The 21610-nt window shown below is 46.9% G+C and overlaps 1 protein-coding gene across 1 annotated transcript in view; it reads left to right on the top strand.

The window, feature by feature from the left end:
* The window catches only part of neb (nebulin), a 61580-nt gene that overhangs the window by 14655 nt on the left and 25315 nt on the right, over positions 1–21610 (top strand). Inside the window, exons 29-89 of the mRNA XM_019880123.1 lie at positions 2210–2317; positions 2404–2715; positions 2799–3005; positions 3090–3194; positions 3271–3378; positions 3626–3937; positions 4336–4542; positions 4643–4747; positions 4832–4939; positions 5039–5350; positions 5635–5841; positions 5922–6026; positions 6094–6201; positions 6319–6630; positions 6748–6954; positions 7025–7129; positions 7222–7329; positions 7857–8168; positions 8415–8618; positions 8870–8974; positions 9052–9159; positions 9245–9556; positions 9762–9965; positions 10063–10167; positions 10250–10357; positions 10635–10946; positions 11197–11400; positions 11784–11888; positions 11966–12073; positions 12159–12470; positions 12560–12763; positions 12835–12939; positions 13061–13168; positions 13360–13671; positions 13760–13963; positions 14041–14145; positions 14328–14435; positions 14521–14832; positions 15021–15224; positions 15314–15418; positions 15755–15862; positions 15946–16257; positions 16518–16721; positions 16909–17013; positions 17093–17200; positions 17265–17576; positions 17813–17917; positions 17999–18097; positions 18179–18280; positions 18510–18617; positions 18692–19003; positions 19082–19186; positions 19271–19375; positions 19567–19671; positions 19763–19870; positions 19951–20061; positions 20274–20471; positions 20763–20867; positions 20944–21048; positions 21138–21242; positions 21324–21431. Coding sequence (XP_019735682.1) covers positions 2210–2317; positions 2404–2715; positions 2799–3005; positions 3090–3194; positions 3271–3378; positions 3626–3937; positions 4336–4542; positions 4643–4747; positions 4832–4939; positions 5039–5350; positions 5635–5841; positions 5922–6026; positions 6094–6201; positions 6319–6630; positions 6748–6954; positions 7025–7129; positions 7222–7329; positions 7857–8168; positions 8415–8618; positions 8870–8974; positions 9052–9159; positions 9245–9556; positions 9762–9965; positions 10063–10167; positions 10250–10357; positions 10635–10946; positions 11197–11400; positions 11784–11888; positions 11966–12073; positions 12159–12470; positions 12560–12763; positions 12835–12939; positions 13061–13168; positions 13360–13671; positions 13760–13963; positions 14041–14145; positions 14328–14435; positions 14521–14832; positions 15021–15224; positions 15314–15418; positions 15755–15862; positions 15946–16257; positions 16518–16721; positions 16909–17013; positions 17093–17200; positions 17265–17576; positions 17813–17917; positions 17999–18097; positions 18179–18280; positions 18510–18617; positions 18692–19003; positions 19082–19186; positions 19271–19375; positions 19567–19671; positions 19763–19870; positions 19951–20061; positions 20274–20471; positions 20763–20867; positions 20944–21048; positions 21138–21242; positions 21324–21431 — 10332 coding nt within the window. The remainder of the gene's footprint in view (positions 1–2209; positions 2318–2403; positions 2716–2798; positions 3006–3089; positions 3195–3270; positions 3379–3625; positions 3938–4335; positions 4543–4642; positions 4748–4831; positions 4940–5038; positions 5351–5634; positions 5842–5921; positions 6027–6093; positions 6202–6318; positions 6631–6747; positions 6955–7024; positions 7130–7221; positions 7330–7856; positions 8169–8414; positions 8619–8869; positions 8975–9051; positions 9160–9244; positions 9557–9761; positions 9966–10062; positions 10168–10249; positions 10358–10634; positions 10947–11196; positions 11401–11783; positions 11889–11965; positions 12074–12158; positions 12471–12559; positions 12764–12834; positions 12940–13060; positions 13169–13359; positions 13672–13759; positions 13964–14040; positions 14146–14327; positions 14436–14520; positions 14833–15020; positions 15225–15313; positions 15419–15754; positions 15863–15945; positions 16258–16517; positions 16722–16908; positions 17014–17092; positions 17201–17264; positions 17577–17812; positions 17918–17998; positions 18098–18178; positions 18281–18509; positions 18618–18691; positions 19004–19081; positions 19187–19270; positions 19376–19566; positions 19672–19762; positions 19871–19950; positions 20062–20273; positions 20472–20762; positions 20868–20943; positions 21049–21137; positions 21243–21323; positions 21432–21610) is intronic.

Genomic DNA, 21610 nt, shown 5'->3' with positions numbered 1-21610 from the left:
CCCTCCAGAGACATCGCCCGCAATGTGAGTGGTCAACGTGCTCCTCCTTAGGCGGCCCCAGCGTCTTCAACTGTTCCCATCTGAGATTTCTCCCCTTTATTTTTTTGCAGTACAAGTACAAACTCCTGAAAATAAAGCCGGTATCGGCCCGACACAGATACTTGGTATTTGTAGTGGCCCATCCCTATTCAAAACACAAAATTTTGTATTGTCTGTCACTTGTATGTCTTGTCAATTAAACGTGTAACGGACAAGAAGCCTAATTAATGTGTGACTTGCTATCGATGAACTAAGCTGTGGAGTTAATGTGGCTTACCTGCCTTTGTGGATTTTGTAGAGATGGTTGAAGCTTGATATTTTAGTGTGTCTCTTATTTTTGACTTGTGAACCTTACATGCTGCCAATCTCTATTTTGTCCTCTTAATTTTATCAAAAGCATATTTAAAGTCCTCAAATTGCCGTCTTTTTGAGTTCCCCATCTCTGCTAAGCAAAACACCGCAATCCCGCCTCCAGGTGCAGTACAAGAAAGCGTACGAGAAGGATCGAGGCCACCACGTGGGTTTCCGTAGTCTGCAGGACGACCCCCTGCTGGTCCACTACATGGAGGTGGCCAAGCACCAGAGCGACAAGAACTACAAGAAGGACTACCACAAGGCCAAGCTCAAGTACCACTCGCCGGTGGACATGTTGAGCGTGGCGCACGCTAAGCATGCCTCGGCCGTGCAGACCAACACCGGCTACAAGCAACCCCACCACAAGTACTGCCTCCTACCAGATGCCTTGAACCTGGATTGGGCTCGCACCGTGAACTACAACACCAGTGAGGTAAGTTCTAAAAGTTTCAGGCCATTCAGTTTAAAGTGTCTTGCTAGGTGTGTTTTGGGGGGCCTAAAAAAAAAAAAGCATTTATTTTAAAAGATTTCTAAAAATCTTTGAAAAGTTACTGAATCTGGTGTAAGAAATGTCGCTGAGGTGGTCTGAAAAGTTGCTTACGCTCGCAACAAAATTACCCAATTGCTATCAATGATTAGAATGTTAATTAGGTCCTCATTGAGCGTCCCAGAGTCCAGGTACCAAATACTCATCCTACCACTGCTTTTTGGGGATATATAAGCCTAGCTTTTTAGGTAGTGGACCAAAATCCTTTTTTTGGTTTTCTAGCACCAGTACAAACAGGATTACGAGAACTGCATCAAGGGAATCGGTTGGGTTCCGATCGGCTCCCTGGAGGTGGAGCAGGCGAAGGCGGCTGGGGCGGCTTTGGACGAGAAGAAATACAGACAGCACCCGGACACCCTCAAGTTCACCAGCCCACTCGACTCCATGAACATGGAGCTGGTCAAGTCCAACACTCAGATTCTCAATGCGGTGAGCGCCTTCTTCACAAAACTCTTTCTCTGGAGACCCTCTCTTGACCCTTTTTGACCCAGTTTCCTGCTTCTGACCGCAGAAAGACTACAAGGCCAGCGGCGAGAAGTTCATGCATACCTATCATCTTCCTGTTGATGCTCCTGAACTGATGCTAGCCAAATACAACGCTGCCAACATCAGCAAGGTTAGCTTCATACGTCACTTCAGCTAAATGCTCACAAACAATGCAACACATGTAGACAGACACTAGCACAGTGCTCACAGGCATTTATTCACCCTATGTGAAGAAAGACAAAAAAAAATACTCCTTACTGGGGAATGACTGTCTCCATGTGTGTCTGTATGCTTTTATGGAGGGTAGAATAGATTTTAAAATTCTGGGACTAGTCCATTAATAACCAAATGCTTTGGGTCCTGAATATCTTCAAGAAATGCTAATTGAATAGAAACCCAGAAGTTTCAAAGCAAACATGGTGAAGCAGCATTTAGCTGTAATGCTGCACCCAAAGTCAGCCTCAAGTTTAAATTCTTTTAAATTCAGGTTCAAAACTATGATAACTATCCCCACAAGGTCTTTGATGCATTCAAATCAATTTCATGCCATATTTGATTTCTTTACTTTGCTGGTAAGCATTTTATTTTTAAATGCTTTTAGGTTCTGTGAAGCACATTGAATTGCCTTTTGTATGAAATGTGCTTTATAAATAAAAGTGCCTTCCCTTGACTTTTGTTCTGTCCCTCAGTGGCCAATACCGGCAGGAGTATCGCAGTGTCCTTTGAATTGAAGAAAAATAAATGGTACACTGTTGTACATAACCACACTCTGTTCATTTTCAGAATTACTACACCAACACTTACCGTCGAGATCTGCTCAAAGGACATCATATGAAAGAGGATGCCATCCCCATCGTGGCAGCCAAGACCTCCAGAGACATCGCCAGCAATGTGAGTGGTCAACGTGCTCCTCCTTAGGCGGCCCCAGCGTCTTCAACTGTTCCCATCTGAGATTTCTTCCCTTTATTTTTTTGCAGTACAAGTACAAACTGGCACACGAGAAGGCAAAGGGTCAACACGTGGGCTTCCGTAGCCTGCAGGATGACCCCTTGCTGGTCCACTACATGGAGGTGGCCAAGATGCAGAGCGACAAGAACTACAAGAAGGACTACCACAAGTCCAAGCTGAAGTACCACACGCCGGTGGACATGATGAGCGTGGCCCACGCCAAGCACGGCTCGGCCGTGCAGACCATGATCGGCTACAGGACATACCTGCACGACTACTTGATTCTTCCCGACAACTTGCAACTGCACCGCTGCAAGGACATGATGGAGATGCAGAGCGATGTACGTGCTCTCGCTTTTGATTGCGACCTTGCCAGTCTGAATAACGGGGTTTCAAAAAATATCATCTCTCTGGTTCTGTGCAGATTGTTTACAAAGCCGACTACACAAACTACTACAAAGGATCCGGGTGGGTTCCGATTGGTTCTCTGGATGTGGAGAAGGCCAAAGCTGCCAAAGCCGCCCTGGACGAGATCAGCTACCGTCAGCATCCCAGCACGTTCAAGTTCACCAGCACCAGTGACAGCATGAACATGTCCCTGGCTCTGAGCAATTCCAAACAGCTGGACCCCGTACGAGTGACTCGATTGACGGTCTTTTGTGTTGAAATTGTGTCACATGATCTTTACACTTGTATGATTTTCACCTCCCCGCAGGCCGCTTACAAAGCTTCTGGCGAGAAGTTCAAGCACACATACAACTTGCCGGCCGACTGCCCTGAGTTCATCCAGGCTAAATTTAACGCTCATACCCTCAGTGAGGTGAGAGGACCACATTTCTGGCCACATTCTTTGACGAGATGGACACAAGTCTGAATGTATGTTTTGTCCCCTGCAGAATCAGTACAAGCAAAAGTGGCTCCAAGATATCGCTAAAGGCTACGACTTGAGATCCGATGCCATTCCCATTCAGCATGCCAAGCACGGCAGACATATTGCCAGCAATGTGGGTAAAACCGTCACTCTCCCTTTAAACTCAATTCAATTTTATTTATATAGAGCCAATTCACAGCCGAAATGGTCTCAGTTATATATACGGCGCGGGTCTGCAAGCATGCTTCTCACACACTGATAAGACCAACTAAAGTAAAAGTGTACAACAGTAATAGTTGAAGTGGTTAGATTTTTTTATTACAACTAAATATATATAGCTTCAAAAGCAAACAAAAAGTCACATTTGCCATGTTTCGTAGGTGCAATACAAGAAAGACTTTGAGAAAGGGCGAGGCCACCATGTGGGCTTCCGTAGCCTGCAGGACGACCCCTTGCTGGTCCACTACATGGAAGTGGCCAAGCTGCAGAGCGACAAGAACTACAAGAAGGACTACCACAAGGCCAAGCTGAAGTACCACACGCCGGTGGACATGTTGAGCTTGGTCCACGCCAAGCAGGCCTCGGCCGCGCAGACCATGGCCGGCTACAGGACGATGCACCACACCAACGCTCTCCTCCCGGACGCCATGAACTTCGTGCTGGCTCGTACCATGAACACCCAAGTTAGCGATGTAAGTGTGTCCTCAAGTTCAGTTCGGCAAGGCGTGAGTCAAATCACCCCCTCCATCTTGGTCACAACATATCCGAGATGGGATTTGGTCACACGCTCAAGTCAGGAGTAAGTCTGAAGACTGAACATTCAAATTCCCAGTTTTTGTTTGGTACAGGTAAGACTCGGTAAGCACACACCTTATGAAAGGAGAATTCTGGAAGTCTCATTAGGAACTAAAAGACTTTCGGAATTTGTAGACCAACACTGAATTTCAGAATCTCTTGATTTTGAGCGATTTTTGGATCGGTGCGATGTGACCCCCGTGCATCGGCATTTTTCATCAGGACTTTTAGGTGGCTTTTAAAATTCAGGTCCGAGATTCAGTCCACTCACTGGTGACTTCTTTCCTCTCATCAGTGTGATTACAAATCAGACTGGAACAACTACGTCAAAGGCGTTGGCTGGATCCCGGTTGGCTCGCTCGCGGTAGAGACCGCCAAGGTTGGTGGTGATATCCTAAGCGAGAACAAGTACCGCACTCACCCATCCAACTTCAAGTACAGCAAGCTGATGGACTCGATGGACATTGCCCTGGCCACCGTCAACAACCAGATCATGGATAAGGTGCCTCAAAGTTAACCAATTAAACGGAGGCCAAAATTTTTGCCAAATAACACCTGCATTGCCGATGCTCATGTTTTCCTCTTGTGATTTTCATTTTCAGAAAGCTTACACGGCTGCTTGGGAAAAGGACAAACGGATCATCCACGTCATGCCGGACTCTCCTGAGATTGTCCTGGCCAAGGCCAATGCTCTCACCATGAGCGATGTAATTTCACTTCAAATCAAGAATAACAATAGTTAAAACAGTGCATCATGTAAGGACTGTTTTATTTTATTTATTTTTTTGCAGAAACTTTACAAATCTGGTGTGGCGGAGATGGCCAAGAGGGGCTACAATCTGAAAGCAGATGCCATTCCCATCGTAGCCGCCAAGTCAGGAACAAACATCGCCAGTAACGTACGTACTAAAAAAAAAAAAAAAAAAAAAAAAAAATTCCTAAACTGCACCGCAAACCACTACGCGTCATCAACTTACTTATTCAACTCGTCATTGCAGTTTAAATATAAACTGGATTACGAGAAGGCGCGAGGCCACCACGTGGGCTTCCGTAGCCTCCGGGACGACCCCCTGCTGGTCCACTACATGGAGGTAGCCAAGATGCAGAGCGACAGGAACTACAAGAAGGACTATCACAAGGCCAAGCTGAAGTACCACACGCCGGTGGACATGTTGAGCTTGGTCCACGCCAAGCAGGCCTCGGCCGCGCAGACCATGGCTGGGTACAGGAAGATCCTCCATACCAACGCCCTCCTCCCGGATGCCATGAACTTTGTGCTGGCTCGTACCATGAACACTCAGTCTAGTGATGTAAGTTGAAGTGTATATCATTGTGATTAAAGGCAATGCAAGTTTTTGCCCAGTGCCGTTTCAGAGGTGGGAGTACGTCACATAGGTCAATATAACGGTGGGGGAGGTAAAAAAATGCATACGCATATGGCTCGCAAGTCTTGGGTTTGACATGAATGTTCTTCAGGGTAATAAGAAGACAAGTCATAGCTTTGGGCTGTCTTTTAAAATGTAGTTCCAGTGGCTTTTAAAACTCAGGTCTGAGATTGATTTCATTCACTCATGATGTCTTTCTCTCTCTCCAGTGCAATTACAAGTCAGACTGGAACAACTACGTTAAAGGTATGGGCTGGATCCCCATCGGCTCGCTCGCGGTAGAAACCGCCAAGGTCGGCGGGGACATCTTAAACGAGAACAAGTACCGCACTCACCCGTCCAACTTCAAGCACAGCAAACTGATGGACTCCATGGACATGGCTCTGGCCACGGCCAACAATCAGATTATGAATAAGGTGCGGCACGGTAAAATTGATCTCTCTCGCGCTTACATCCACCAAAAAAATGCTCATTTTATTGTGGAATTCTTTTTCAGAAAGCTTACACGGCCGCTTGGGAAAAGGCCAAACTGGACGTCCACGTCATGCCGGATGCTCCGGAGATTGTCCTGGCCAAGGCCAACGCCATGAACATGAGCAACGTAAGACGAGAAATGATGACTATTCTCGTTTATTTCAGCGACATGATTTACTTTCTTCCTTCTACAGAAACTGTACAAAGCAGGCCTTTTGGAAATGGCCAACAGAGGCCACAATCTCAGAGCAGACGCCATCCCAATTCTGGCCGCCAAGTCTGGTACCAACATTGCTAGCAATGTGAGTCTGGAATTCAAGTCAATATAGTGGTACCTTGACTTATAAGTCCCGATACCCAATCGCCAATTTGGTGTTATAAGACCTGGTCTTTTTTTTGTTTGTTTGTTTTCGTTCCAGTACAAGTACAAACTGGATTACGAGAAGGCGCGAGGCCACCACGTGGGCTTCCGTAGCCTGCGGGACGACCCCCTGCTGGTCCACTACATGGAGGTGGCCAAGATGCAGAGCGACAAGAACTACAAGAAGGACTACCACAAGTCCAAGCTCAAGTACCACTCGCCGGTGGACATGTTGAGCTTGGCCCACGCCAAGCACGCCTCATCCGTGCAAACCATGACTGGATATAAGAGGCTTATCCCTCACTACACCGTCCTGCCTGATGCTATGAACCTGGAACTGGCCCGGAACATGCAGTCTATCGCCAGCGATGTAAGTACCCAATGAGAAGCTTCAAGATTTTAAATTGCAGTGCAGTCATTATTCATTACCACCCTGCGAAAAACCATGAATAACTGACACGAGGAACATCCACCGCTTTTCCCACAGAACAAATACAAGAGTGAGTATCACAACTACATCCGAGGAATCGGTTGGGTTCCCGTCGGCTCACTGGATATGGAGAAAGTCAGAACAGCCGGCAACATCCTAAGGGACCACGGGTACCGCCAGCATCCCAGCAACTTTAAATTCACCAAGGACATGCACTCTATGGACCTGGCACTGGCCTCCGCCAACAACCAGATCATGGATAAGGTACTGCAAGGGACAAAAAGATCTGTTCTTGCCCTTTTTCATGTCTGACAACTCAAACTTCTGCTTCCAGCAATCTTACACCAAAGCCTGGGACCACGCCAAGCGAACCATTCACATCATGCCTGACGCGATGGACATTGTTCTCGCTCGGGAAAATAGGAAAAACTACAGCGAGGTGAGGGCTTCAGAACTATTGTTTCGTGACCACACAGTTGCTGCACATTGTGACCAAACGACTTGAAGCGATGATGTCCTTGTTGTCATTAGAAACGGTACAAACTGGACAATGAGCGTGCCAAGAAGAAGGGTCACAACCTTCGTGCCGATGCCATCTCCGTGCAGGCTGCTAAAGCCTCCACTATTATCGCAAGTGACGTAAGTGTATTTTTTTCTTTGAGCTTAACCCTATCATCCTCTGGCGTCTGTCCCTGTCCTCCGCATCTCCTGCTCTCACTCCAGCTCGCTACAAATTTGACATCCATACAATCTCTTTTGTCAGTCCTCTTCTTTGCCTCCTACCACGCAGCTCCATTCTCAGAATCTTTCTACCGATATATCCAGTGCCTCGACTCCACACATCCAACCTCGTCTCAGTCTGGCCTCTCTAGCTTCGTCTCCAAACCTTCAAGTCTTTGGTGTCCCTCTGAGGAGCTCATTCCTGATTATGTCTATCTGCATCACCCCCAAAGAAAATCGCAATTCCGATCAGCCTTTCCTTTTCATTTCTGTCACGCGTTCCACCTTTTCCTTTGTCATCTACACTTCAGTACGCCTTACATCTATTTAGCACCCTTTCCTCATTTATTACCACATGTCCAAGTCAGTTACCCTAATCTGCTGCAATCTGTACGGTTCCTTCTGCTTATCGGCCAGTTTGTGACAAAACCTTTGTTTTCTCGCAGTACAAGTACAAGACCGGATACCGCAGGCAGGTCGGCCACCACATCGGGGCCCTCAGCATCCAGGACGACCCTCTCCTCATGCTGGCCCTGAACTCCGCCAAGATCGCCAGCGACGCCCTCTACAAGAAGGACTTCAACCAGTCTAAGACCAGATTCCACCTGCCAGTGGACATGCTTTCCTTCGAGCTGGCCAAGAAGAACCAGATCCAGGTCAACCACGCCAACTACATCACCCGCCTGCACAACTGGACCTGCCTGCCCGACTCCAACGACGTTCGCCAAGCCAGACATGCCTACAATCTTCAGAGCGATGTGAGTGTAGCTGTAATAAAAATGATTATTTTGGCAAATGTAAAACTAGATACAAAAATGGGAGCACCAGATATTTGCCAAACGTTACAACATTCCTCCCTTAATAGAGTCCTATTTTTTATAGGAGAAAGTGTAAGGGGTTCCGCAACCCAAACCATTTGAGAACCCCTGGTCTAAGATATAAAGGGTAATTCAGGCGAATACCTGTCTGTTAATTACCTGTTAATACCCTCTTGCCTCATTCAGGTGGTCTATAAGGAAGAGCTGAAGGCACTTCAGGGCACTGGCTGGATCCCCATTGGTTCGTTGGATGTGGAGAAGGTGAAGAAAGCCGGTGAGATCCTGAGTGAACAGAAGTACCGCCAGCACCCAAGCAACTACAAGTTTAAGGTCTCAACCGAGGACATGCCCATGGTGCTGGCCAAAGCCAACGCTCAGGTCATGAACAAGGTAGGCTTTTACTAGCGTTCAAGGATGACCAAGTTTTGCCAGTTACACTACACACGTACACTTGGGACAAGGACAAGACAAACATCCAAATAAAAATATCGTGAGGATAAAAAAAAAAAGAATCTGAGCTTGGTGTTTTCAATCACAAAGCAAACAATTATGAATTTCAGCGTGACATCCAAAGATCTGAAAAAATGTATGCGATGTCTTGGACATTCAACTTCAGTTTGTGTTGTTGTTTGTGATGGCAGAAAGCGTACAAAGACGCCTGGGAAAATGCGAAGACCATGATCCATGTCATGCCTGACGCCATGGACGTCGTTCTCGCAAAAGCCAACAGTTACAACTACAGCTCGGTAAGCAAACAAATTGCGCTTTGAGCTCAAACTTGCCGACGTCGGTTATTCTTAACGGGTGTTTTGGCCTGTTACAGAAACTGTACAAGCAGGCAAATGAAGACGCCAAGAAGAAGGGTTACGACCTGCGCAATGATGCCATTTCCGTCCGAGCGGCCAAAGCATCCAGGGATATCGCCAGTGATGTAAGCATTTAGATTTATTCCAAGTGAGCCCCCGTTTTCCTAGATTCTGCCACATAACCATCGAGATGTGTCTTTTCCTCCAAAGTACCTGTACAAGACCGGATACCGCAAGCAGGTCGGTCACCACATCGGGGCCCTCAGCATCCGCGACGACCCTCTCCTCATGCTGGCTCTGAACTCCGCCAAAATCGCCAGCGACTTCCTCTACAAAAAGGACTTCAACAAGTCCAAGACCAGATTCAACCTGCCTGTGGACATGCTGGCCTTCGAGCTGGCTAAGAAGAACCAGATCCAGGTCAACCATGCCAACTACATCACCCGCCTGCACGAGTGGACCTGCTTGCCCGACTCCAACGACGTTCGCCAAGCCAGACACGCCTACGACCTGCAGAGTGATGTAGGAAAATGAATAGAATACACTTAATCTCCGTTTATTGCAGGGATAAGTTCCAGACCCACCTGTCATAGCAAAAAATCATGTAGAAATTCCAGGGGCACAAACAATGAACCGCAATCTCGCGAGGAAACAATGTATACTAATGAAATGATGTGTTTGTAAATTTGAGGATAATTCTTCACTCAATCCTTTCCGTCGTGACCAGAATGTTTACAAGGAAGACCTGAAGTTGCAGAAGGGTGTCGGCTGGGTCCCCGTTGGTTCGGTGGATGTGGAAAAGGTAAAGAAAGCCGGTGAGATCCTGAGTGAACAGAAGTACCGCCAGCACCCGAGCAACTACAAGTTTAAAGTCTCAACCGAGGATATGCCCATGGTGCTGGCCAAAGCCAACGCCAAGGTCATGAACAAGGTATTCAAATGATAATGTGACACAAAGCCTAATTAGGACAGATCATTTTATAATAGACTGGCCATTCATAACCTGCTATGTCCGGCGTTTATTTTAGAAAGCATATCAGGAAGCATGGCAAAACGAGAAGACCATGATCCACATCTTGCCCGATGCAATGGATGTCGTCCTTGCAAAAGCCAACAACATGAACTACAGCTTGGTAAGTGAGCACTTTGGTTGCCGTGACCCAGTTTCTGCTTCAACACGTGTGTCTTTACATCTGCTATCTTCTGTATCTTCAGAAACTGTACAAGCAAGCATATCAGGAGGCCAAGAAGCTGGGCTACGAACTTGGCAAAGATGCCATTTCCATCCTCGCAGCTAAGGCTTCCAGAGACATTGCGAGCGATGTAAGTCATTTGGTTTTCACCAAACCTAACAGGAATACTACTTATCTCTCAGGTTTCAAAGGGGTGAAAATGTTCCCAATGGGAAGCTAAAGGGGAATTTAAGTCCAAAATTTTCTAGATGCTCTAGCTATCTCATTGGGCTACCATTTTGACATTATCCTACTGCCTTCTATTGTTGACTGAAATTAATGTTAAGGTGCCCTCAGACCTGCATTGTGAATGCCAAAGCTCACCTTATCTCTTCTTCCAAATAATCCCGGACATATCCCTATCCCAGTACCTGTACAAGACCGGATACCGCAAGCAGGTCGGCCACCACATCGGGGCCCTCAGCATCCGCGACGACCCTCTCCTCATGCTGGCTCTGAACTCCGCCAAAATCGCCAGCGACTTCCTCTACAAAAAGGACTTCAACAAGTCCAAGACCAGATTCAACCTGCCGGTGGACATGCTGGCCTTTGAGCTGGCCAAGAAGAACCAGATCCAGGTCAACCACGCCAACTACATCACCCGCCTGCACAACTGGACCTGCCTGCCCGACTCCAACGACGTTCGCCAAGCCAGACACGCCTACAACCTGCAGAGTGATGTATGAAAATGAATACAGTGAACCTCCATTTAAGGGATAAGTTCCAGACCCACCTACAATAGCAGAAAACCTGTATTATAAAATAGTTTCTTTATAATACAGGTTTTCATCATGTGAAAACACATTTTTTAAAATTCCAGGGACACGACCAATGACTCGCCATGTAGCGAGGATACACCCTATTCTAATGAAATTATGTTCTGAAAAATTTGAGGATAATTCTTCACTGAATCCTTTCCGTCCTGGCCAGAATGTTTACAAGGAAGACCTGAAGACGCAGCAGGGTGTCGGCTGGATCCCGATTGGTTCGTTGAATGTGGAGAAGGTGAAGAAAGCCGGTGAGATCCTGAGTGAACGGAAGTACCGCCAGCACCCGAGCGACTACAAGTTTAAGCTCTCAACCGAGGACATGCCCATGGTGCTGGCCAAGGCGAACGCTCAAGTCATGAACCAGGTATTCATGCGTTACAATCACTACATATGAGGTCATAGTCTCAGGAAGAAATACAGTCCTGCAGGATTTAGACCAGGGACGTCCATCCATTTTCCACCAAGGGCTACAAAGAGAAAAAGAAGAGGAAAGAAAGAGGAGAGGAGAGGAGAAGCGGCAGTAAAACAGGCAAAAATCCATATGTCAAGGTTTTAGGAAGGGCAAGAGGCTATTTGCTGTCGTTAAAATTATTGTGAGGGGAAAAAAAAAGAATCTCAGATTGGTGTTATCAATAACAAAGCAAACAATTATTAATTTCAGTGTGACATCCAAAGACTTTTAATGAAAAAATGCATGCGATATCTTGGACATTCAACTTCAGTTGGTCTTGTCATTTGTGATGGCAGAAAGCGTACATAGACGCCTGGGAACATGCGAAGACCATGATCCATGTCATGCCTGACGCCATGGACGTCGTTCTCGCAAAAGCCAACAGTTACAACTACAGCTCGGTAAGCAAACAAATTGCGCTTTGAGCTCAAACTTGCCGACGTCGGTTATTCTTAACGGGTGTTTTGGCCTGTTACAGAAACTGTACAAGCAGGCAAATGAAGACGCCAAGAAGAAGGGTTACGACCTGCGCAATGATGCCATTTCCGTCCGAGCGGCCAAAGCATCCAGGGATATCGCCAGTGATGTAAGCATTTAAATTTATTCCAAGTGAGATCCAGTTTTCCTAGATTCTGCCACGTAACCATTGAGATGTGTCATTTCCTCCAAAGTACCTGTACAAGACTGGATACCGCAAGCAGGTCGGTCACCACATCGGGGCCCTCAGCATCCGCGACGACCCTCTCCTCATGCTGGCTCTGAACTCCGCCAAAATCGCCAGCGACTTCCTCTACAAAAAGGACTTCAACAAGTCCAAGACCAGATTCAACCTGCCTGTGGACATGCTGGCCTTCGAGCTGGCCAAGAAGAACCAGATCCAGGTCAACCACGCCAACTACATCACCCGCCTGCACAACTGGACCTGCCTCCCCGACTCCAACGACGTTCGCCAAGCCAGACATGCCTACAATCTGCAGAGTGATGTGAGTGTAGCTGTAATAAAAATGAAAAATGAACTCTTCTGGCTTTTTTTTTTCCTCATCCTGAATCCTTCCATCACTGCTCTCCATAGTCCGTCTACAAAGCAGACTTGAAGTGGCTCCAAGGTCTCGGCTGGGCCCCAGATGGCTCGATTGAGGTGGAGAAGGCCAAGAAGGCTGCTGAAATCTTGAGCGAGAGGAAATACCGCCAACCTCCCAGCAAAATCCCCTTCAGCAGCCCGATTAACGCAATGAACTTTGAACTGGCAAAGAATAACGCTTTGACAATGAACAAGGTAGATATCTTGAGGGGGATAAACAAGACGGTAATGATAGTTGTTCCGTCAATAATTGTGTTTTGTTCCAGCGTCTCTACATCGAAGCGTGGGAGCGTGAAAAAACCAACGTGCACATCAACCCGGACACTCCGGAGATCTTCCTCTCGCAGCAGAACGCTATCAACATGAGCAGGGTTAGCATCGCACTTGTACCCGTTTTACAGTCTTACCTTGGTCGCATCACATGCTCTCACCATGTACCAGTCTACTTCGAGTACTTTCTTCTGTACTTATTTGTGATTTTTTTCTTGACAGAAACACTACAGGCAAGGTTATGAGGCCGCCATCAAAAGGGGCTATTTCCTGCCACCAGATGCCATTGCTTTGAAGAGTGCCAAGGCCTCTCGGGAAATTGTCAGTGATGTAAGTCACTATTATTTCACAAAGCACTCAGTAAACGGAGAGAGAGAGAGAGAGAGAGAGAGAGACATTTTAATCATTAGGGGAATTTTATCACCCAGTGTCTTACATTACAGAAAGGATACAAATTAATGACAGGTCACTACTATGGAGGGAAGGTTTGAGCTCTTTTTTTTCCTCCCCGTTTCCATCAGTACAAATACAAAACAGGATACCGGCAACAAGTGGGCCACCACATTGGTGCTCGCAGCATCAAAGATGACCCCCTGATCATGCTGGCCCTCAACTCGGCCAAGATCGCCAGTGATGCCCTCTACAAAAAGGACTTCAACAAGTCCAAAACCCACTTCAATCTCCCTGTGGACATGCTGAGTCTTGAACTGGCCAAAAAGTGCCAGATACAAGTCAACGACTTCAACTACCGGACTCGCTTACACGAATGGACGTGCCTGCCCGACTCCAATGACGTCGTCCAGGCCAGGAAGGCCTACGATCTGCAGAGTGATGTAAGACTAATAGAAGTCATCAACAACTGTTACTTCCGGACTGTGCTTCTGACTTCTCGTGTCATCTCAATGTGAAACTCCCCATCAGGCTGTGTACAAAGCCGACTTGGATGAGATTGTTGGTGTGGGATGGATCCCCGTTGGCTCACCAGAAGTGCAGAAAGTCAAGCATGCCGGCAAGATTCTTAGCGATCGCTTTTACAAGCAGAAGCAAGACTCTCTGAAGTTCACCACAGACATGACTGCCATACCCATGGTCCTTGCCAAAGCAAACGCTGAGATCATGAACAAGGCATGTCCTTTTTTTCTCCTCATTGTATCAAAAGATAAGGTTCCTTCATTCCCGTAACGTTTGACTTGTCGCGACAGAAATACTACATTTCTGCTTGGGAGGCCGAAAAAGCGAAGAACCATATCGGTGCTGACCTGCCTGAGATTCTGCTCTCCAAATCAAACGCTTACAACCTCAGCCAGGTAGAGTCCGTGTGTTTTTTTGTATACGGTGATTCCAAGCCGGTGTGCGATTGCGCATCTGCGGTGCCATGAGACATTATCCAATTTCACTTTCAAAAAAATTGCAGAAGGTATATATTTAACCTGTGTGTATGTGAGATCTATTCCAATGAAAAATATTTGCCTTGTTTTTCTACCTCCAGAATGTGTACAAGCAAGCCGTCCAGGATATGTTCCGACAGGGCTACGTCATGAAACCTGACGCAATTTCCGTCAAAGCAGCCAAACGCGGAAGAGAAATCATTAGTGATGTATGAAAACATGAATTAGAAATTTTTCGGTGTCACTTTAACTGACGTTTCACCTCTTTGAGTTGTCACTTTGCTCTTCACGCAGTACAAGTACAAGACGGGATACCGCAAGCAGGTTGGCCACCACATCGGCGCGCTGAGCATCCATGACGATCCTCTGATCATGCTGGCCCTGAACTCGGGCCAGATTGCGAGCGACAATCTGTACAAGAAGGACTTCAACAAGTCCAAGACCAAATTCAACCTGCCCGTGGACATGCTGAACTTGGAACTGGCCAAGAAATGTCAGATACAAGTCAACGACTTCAACTACAGAACTCGCCTGCACAACTGGACTTGTCTGCCGGACTCCAACGATGTGGTCCAGGCCAGGAAGGCGTATGACCTTCAAAGTGACGTGAGTAGTTAGTGAAGTGATACCCTCACTTAAATTCATTCCATGACCTATTTGTCTCGATTGAAATCAAATACTATTACCGTGTTCCCGCGATTTTAATCGCTTCCCTTGAGCGATACCACTGTAATTAACACGTGTTTTCCTGAGGAGCACGCTCACCAACGAAAACGGCATCGTCCCTCCTTTAGGCTGTGTACAAAGCAGACATGCAATGGATCAAGGGATCCGGTTGGGTCCCCATTGGCTCAGTGGATGTGGAGAAAGCAAAGAAAGCATCGGAGATCTTGAGTGAGAAGCTGTATCGCCAGCCTCCCAGCAACTTCAAATTCACCGCCACGACCGAAGACATTCCGTTTGCCCTCGCTCTGGCCAACGCCCAAATCATGGACAAGGTACGGACTGTGTACACCGATTTGTACGTCAGAAATAAAAAAAAAAAGAAAACAGCCTGTTCAACAATCCACCTTTTTGATGTTGACAGAAAGCGTATGTGTCCGCGTGGGAGAACGACAAAATTAACATTCACATCATGCCTGACACACCTGAGATCATCTTGGCCAAGCAGAATAAGCTCAACACCAGTCAGGTAACACACTCATGAATGCAAGATACTCGGACAATGTTTTAATGTTCACAATCCATAAACTGCACATTACTCACAAATAGTTATTACACTGAGAATTTCAGGTGAGATTTCAAAATGAACCAGAGTGAAGTTGCACTGCAGTCGTCTTTCGTTTTATATCTGGGGTAATATAGCAAAACCCCCACATGGACGAAAATCCATCGAATTAAATTCACCTGGAAAGTTTGTAGGGCATTTTAGGTTCGTCTTGAAATGTCACCCCAAAGCCCAACATGCCTTATTTTTTTTTTTATGAGTACTGTACATCAGCCTTAGACTATCATTTCCTTCCAATAGAGACATTACCATGAAGGCTACCTGGAAAACATTAAAAATGGCTACTTGCTCCCCAAAGACGCCATTTCGATTGTAGCAGCCAAGGCCTCTCGTGACATCGTCAGTGACGTAAGTCCGCAGCCCCTCTTTCAGCCGCAGGTTTGTACACTCTTGCTAGGACGCAGAACAATAACGCCGCTTTGGAATTTCAGTACAAGTACAAGACGGGATACCGCAGGCAGTGTGGCCACCACGTCGGGGCTCGCAGCGTTGAAGACGACCCTCTGATCTTGCTGGCCGCCCACGCCGCCAGGATCTCCAGTGACAACATCTACAAGAAGGATTTTGAAAAGACCAAGACCCACTTCAACCTGCCCGTGGACATGCTGTCCATCGAGCTGGCCAAGAAGTGCCAGCAGCAAGTCAACGATTTTAACTACCGCACGCACCTGCACCAGTGGACCTGCCTGCCGGATTCCAACGACGTGGTCCAGGCCAGGAAGGTCTACGACCTGCAGAGTGATGTAAGTTCGTAGACGTCTGCCGTTACCTTTGCTCAGCGCTCAAATTCTTAACCTGGACTTGCTTACTTTTAGATATAAATATGCGTGTGTTTGTGTCTGTATGTAAAAACGCAACTGAATGTCTGAATTCTCAAAGGACAAAAAGAGACTGGGGTGAATATATTGGCCACAAAGTCCCCATTTTGATATTTTGGCAAAGCTATCTTGAACATTTGCAGATGTACGTGATTTGCCGTTTTTAAATGAACCGTATCTTGCAGGCTGTGTACAAAAGTGACCTGGAGTGGCTGAAGGGATGCGGCTGGTCACCTCACGAATCGGTGGATGTCATCAAAGTCAGGAAAGCACAGAAAATCCTCAACGAGAGACTTTACCGCGAGCCGCCCAGCGCGATCAAGTTCACCAGCGTGGTGGACTTGCCTTCAGTCATCCTGGCCAAGCAAAATTCAGATAACCTCAGTGAAGTGAGTCAGGAAAAAAAAAACACTTGATGCTGAGAGTCACTCACATATTCACACACATTTATTATTTGCCAAATTTCACCTTTCTACTCCTTCCATCATTCTGCACGAATTAGCGCCTTCTTTAATTACTATATGTGGTCCGGCCTTTTGAGATGAAAACTAAAGGCACTTGTTTTCTTTTCAACAGTGGAAATACAAGGAAATGTGGGAGAACGAAAAAACGTCCTTCATTCTTCCGCCAGACACGCCGGCCATGGAGCTGTCCAAGACAAATGCGATCAACATCAGCAATGTGAGGTTTAAGCTGCGTCCACTTTCTGCCAATCCGGAATGATCTGTTTTTCCAACATGTCCCGACTGATTCTACTCAGAAACTGTACACCTTGGAATGGGATGACCACAAGGCCAAAGGCTACCAGATCAAGGAGGATGCCATCGCTGTCCTGAAGGCCAAAGCATCCAGAGATATCATTAGCGATGTAAGAAAAAGACACGGTTGAGGTTTGAAAATAAGAAACTCACCTTTCTTTCTTCTTCTTTTAGTACAAGTACAAGGAAGGATACCGCAAGCAAGTGGGCCACCACGTCGGGGCTCTCAGCGTCAAAGACGACCCCCTCATCATGCTGGCACTGAACTCGGCCAAGATCGCCAGTGACAACCTCTACAAAAAGGACTTCAACATGTCCAAGACCAGATTCCACTTGCCCGTGGACATGTTGAGTCTCGAACTGGCCAAAAAGTGCCAGATTCAAGTCAACGACTTCAACTACCGGACTCGCTTGCATCAGTGGACGTGCCTGCCTGACTCCAATGATGTGGTACAGGCCAGGAAGGTCTACGATCTCCAGAGTGATGTAAGTTTGTAGACCCGCTGTCGTGTAAATTTGCACAACTGTGACATAGGACAGTCGATTAATGGTCAAGAAGAATTAGCGCTTTGGACTCGACCTTTTTACCAAAGGGCAAACAATTACGCCTGATTCCGCCTCCCTCCTGCCGCCAGAAGAACAGTGGCTGGAGAGCCGACTAACCTGGAAATACGACAAAAGTCAGAATGGTGGAATAAGTTTTGTGTTGTATCGCCCCTCAGGCTGTGTACAAAGCAGACTTGGAGTGGCTACGTGGATGCGGTTGGATTCCGCACGAGTCCGTCGAGGTTTTGAGGGTGAAAAATGCACAGAAGATCCTGGCTGAGGTAGGCCAGCTTGCGTTTTGCTTTACAGAACAAGTGCATTTGAGAAGTCATCTCACAATCGTGTCCCTCGTGTTGTTACAGAGAGGCTACCGGGTCAAGCTGGACGAGCAGAAATTTGGTGTTCCACCCAATCGAGTCGACTTGACTTGGGCTAAGAATGCCGCCGACATCCTCAATGAGGTCCAGATTTTGACACTTTTTTTTTTTTCTCCTTTAAGGTTGTCTTTAGCTCTCGGTAACCCACTTTGAACCTCTTTTCAGACCAAGTACCGTGAGGCTTGGCATCGGGACAAGACCCATTACACGCTGGTGGAGACTCCGACCATGGTCACAGCCAAAGCGGCAGCTAAGAACGTTCATCCGGTAAGGTTTTTATCTTGTTCATTTATTGTTTTAACTGTCTTTGTTTTGGTGTGTCCGAGCTGGCACTTTGTATGCAGCGACAGTTGGATCGTTGGACTAGCAAAATATGTCTGTAGCGATTACGCATGAATATATTTTATAATCAGCACCTCTGTTTGGAATCTGTATCTGTTTTTTTTTTTGTTTTTGTTTTTTGTCATTTGTCAAAAACAGCATTTTTGTTTTGCAGAAACTGTATTCCCAAGACTGGGAAAAGGCCAAGGCCACTGGGTACTTCATGCCTGAAAATGCGGTGTCCATCAAGCAGTGTATTAGCAACACCAAAGTCCAAAGCAAAGTGAGTAGCTGTTCAAATGTTGACAGAATTTCTCAAACTGGAAGTGCAACCGATTGCCATCATCTGTCCGGCAGCATAAATACCTGGAGGGATACCGCAAGCAGGTGGGCCACCACATTGGGGCCCTCAGCATCCAGGACGACCCGCTTCTCATGCTGGCCTTGAACTCGGCCAAGATCGCCAGCGATGCGCTCTACAAGAAAGACTTCAACAAGTCCAAGACCAAATTCAACCTGCCCGTGGACATGCTGCAGTTCGAGCTGGCTAAGAAGTGTCAGATGCAAGTCAACGATGACCTCTACAGGACCCGCCTGCACGAGTGGACGTGCCTCCCCGACCAGAATGACGTCATCCAGGCCAGGAAAGCCTACGATCTTCAGAGTGATGTGAGTCGTCAGATAAATGAAGACAAAAATTGACTGCTCCGACTTCAAATAACTCCCAGATTTTGTTCTTCTTCTTAGTTTGTGTACAAAGCGGATATGGAATGGATTCGAGGCTGTGGGTGGGTGGCCCACGAATCAGTGGACCACGTCAAAGCCAGAAAAGCGCAGGAAATTCTCAACGATGTAAGTTCTGGTCTGCTGTATGATTCGGCCTTACTTCATCTCAGTATTTTGTCTCTCATCTGGATGTCTTCATGTCTCTCACAGAGGATCTACAAGAAAAACGCAATTGACGGCTTTGGAAAATTCACCCTGGTGGTGGACCGTCCAGAACTTCTCTTGGCCAAGACCAACGCTGTTAACGTCAGCGACGTATGTATTCCAACATGAACCGACTATGTGAATTGCAACATAATAAATCTTTTTTTTTCAGGGGATACATTCCAGACCCACCCACGATACGAGAACATTTTTGTCTGACTGGCTTAATGCTAACATATAAAGGGAAAGGCCTTAGATGTGGTAAAGTGCCGCCATTCTCACACCTTTTCTTCCATCCACAGCTGAAGTACAAAGAGACCTTCAATGCAGAGAGGGGTCAGTACATCGGTTCCGATGACACTCCTCAACTGGCCCACAGCAGGGAGATGTCCAAGAACATCAGCGAGGTACCGAGAGTCAAATGGCTTGTTCATTTGCGATTTTTTTTTTTCTCTCAATTACGCGTGCTATAACGATGTAAGCGTTGTCTGATTTCAGAAACTCTACAAACTGCACTGGAACAAATCCAAGGCTGCTGACTACCATCTGGACCACGAGTATATTCCACTTGTCATCGGAAAGAAGAGCAGAGACATTAGCAGTGATGTGAGTACGGGACCGGTTGTCCTTTCTTCCTGGTTCTTCTACCGGTACAGATTGTAATTTCTATGATATTCCTGTTCTAGGTCAAGTACCATGACTCCTACGAGAAGACCAGGGGACACCACTTGGCCGGAACCCTGGTGGACTTTCCTGAGGTGATCCGGTGTGGTGATCAGGAGAAGAACAAGGGACTGGTGAGCAAATCTTAATAGAGTCACCATAACCCATGTCAAGGGTGTCGCTGGCTCAAACTGAGGCGGAATCTCTACCACCGTGTTTGGTATCATTCCCTGTTCACTGTCTTTTTTTTAATACATCCGTCAACCGAAAATGTGCTTTGGAACAGTACTCTTCTAAGACCACTACAATTTCATAACCCCCATCATTCCCGCTGTTTCCGTTGTAGAGGCTTTACCATCAGAACTACCACCAGACCAAGATGAAGACCCACATCCCATCCGACATTATTGCAAACAAGGTGGCCAAGCGTTCCCAGGACATGCTGAGCGACGTCCTGTACCGCACATACCTCCACCAGTGGACCTGCCACCCAGATCAGGAGGATGCTATTCGAGCCCGCAAAACCAACGAGATTCTCAGCGATGTATGTTTCTTTATCCTAAACATTTCGTTCGGTTTTATGCATGTAGTATTTTCCGGCTTGAGGTTCATCATTGTTATCAGCCTCCTTATCACTTCTGTTCCTTATGATTAGTGTGAGAATTATTATGATGCTTTACTCCCGCTGTTTCGACATCTCCCAATGTAGACACAAATAGCGCGTACATAAAGTGTCTATTTACCCGGCAGAGTGTTTTTATATTAGGGTTCAGGTCTCCCATAGTTCAGGGCTCAGCAGTTAATGTTTTTTCTTTCTCTTGTCATCGACGACCAGGTGTTTTACAAAGAGGACCTGACCTGGATGAAGGGCATCGGCTGCTACGTGTGGGACACGCCAGAGATCATTCGTGCCAAGAAGGCCTATGACCTGCAGAGTGAAGTGCGCGACATCAGGCAATATCAATCAATCATGTGAAACCATAACAGAATTACACCACCCACATTTTGCCTTTCAGCTGCAATATAGAGACGAGGCCAAGAAGGAATTCAATAATTACTCCATCGTGACCGACACGCCCGCCTATGTGACTGCTGTGCTGGGCAACACCTGGGCCAGTGACGTAAGTTACTTGATGGGGCAGAGGGGGAGGGTCCCGTATGCTAAAATGTGAGTACAAAGTGCGAGTACTTTTTCCACCTGCGCCGACAGCTGAACTACCGGGAGGCTTACCATAAGGGGAAGCACGCGTACACCACCGTTCTTGATACCTACGACTATGCCAGATGCCGCAACTTCAAACACCACTTCAGCAACGTACGTAGAGACGCTCGGCGAAGCTCATTGTAGACACAGAAATCGGTGAAGTGACCATCGTCATTCATTTTGGATTTTCAGAAAATCTACACTGATGCCTGGGACAAATTCAAGGCCAAGGGCTACCAGATCCCCCACGACTCGCGCTCCATGCAACACGCCAAGAATCAGAAGTTCGTTGCGAGCAGCGTGAGTATCTTCTCCAGATTCCGCGTCCTGCCAACAAACTTGAAAGGAAACTATGTAGATTTAGATTTGCACCGAAACCCCATTGGTCACATCGCATACTTTTCACACCTACCGGCGAGGTGAAAACCTGCAATTCTCACTCTCTCAAGGATGCTTCATGAACTACGGTCTTGCCCTGC

The sequence above is a fragment of the Hippocampus comes genome, unplaced genomic scaffold (assembly GCF_001891065.2).
Source record: "Hippocampus comes isolate QL1 unplaced genomic scaffold, H_comes_QL1_v1.1 scaffold214, whole genome shotgun sequence".
Taxonomy (NCBI): Eukaryota; Metazoa; Chordata; class Actinopteri; order Syngnathiformes; family Syngnathidae; genus Hippocampus; species Hippocampus comes.
The sequence above is the reverse complement of the archived record's forward strand: the minus strand, read 5'-3'. Positions and strand labels throughout refer to the sequence as shown.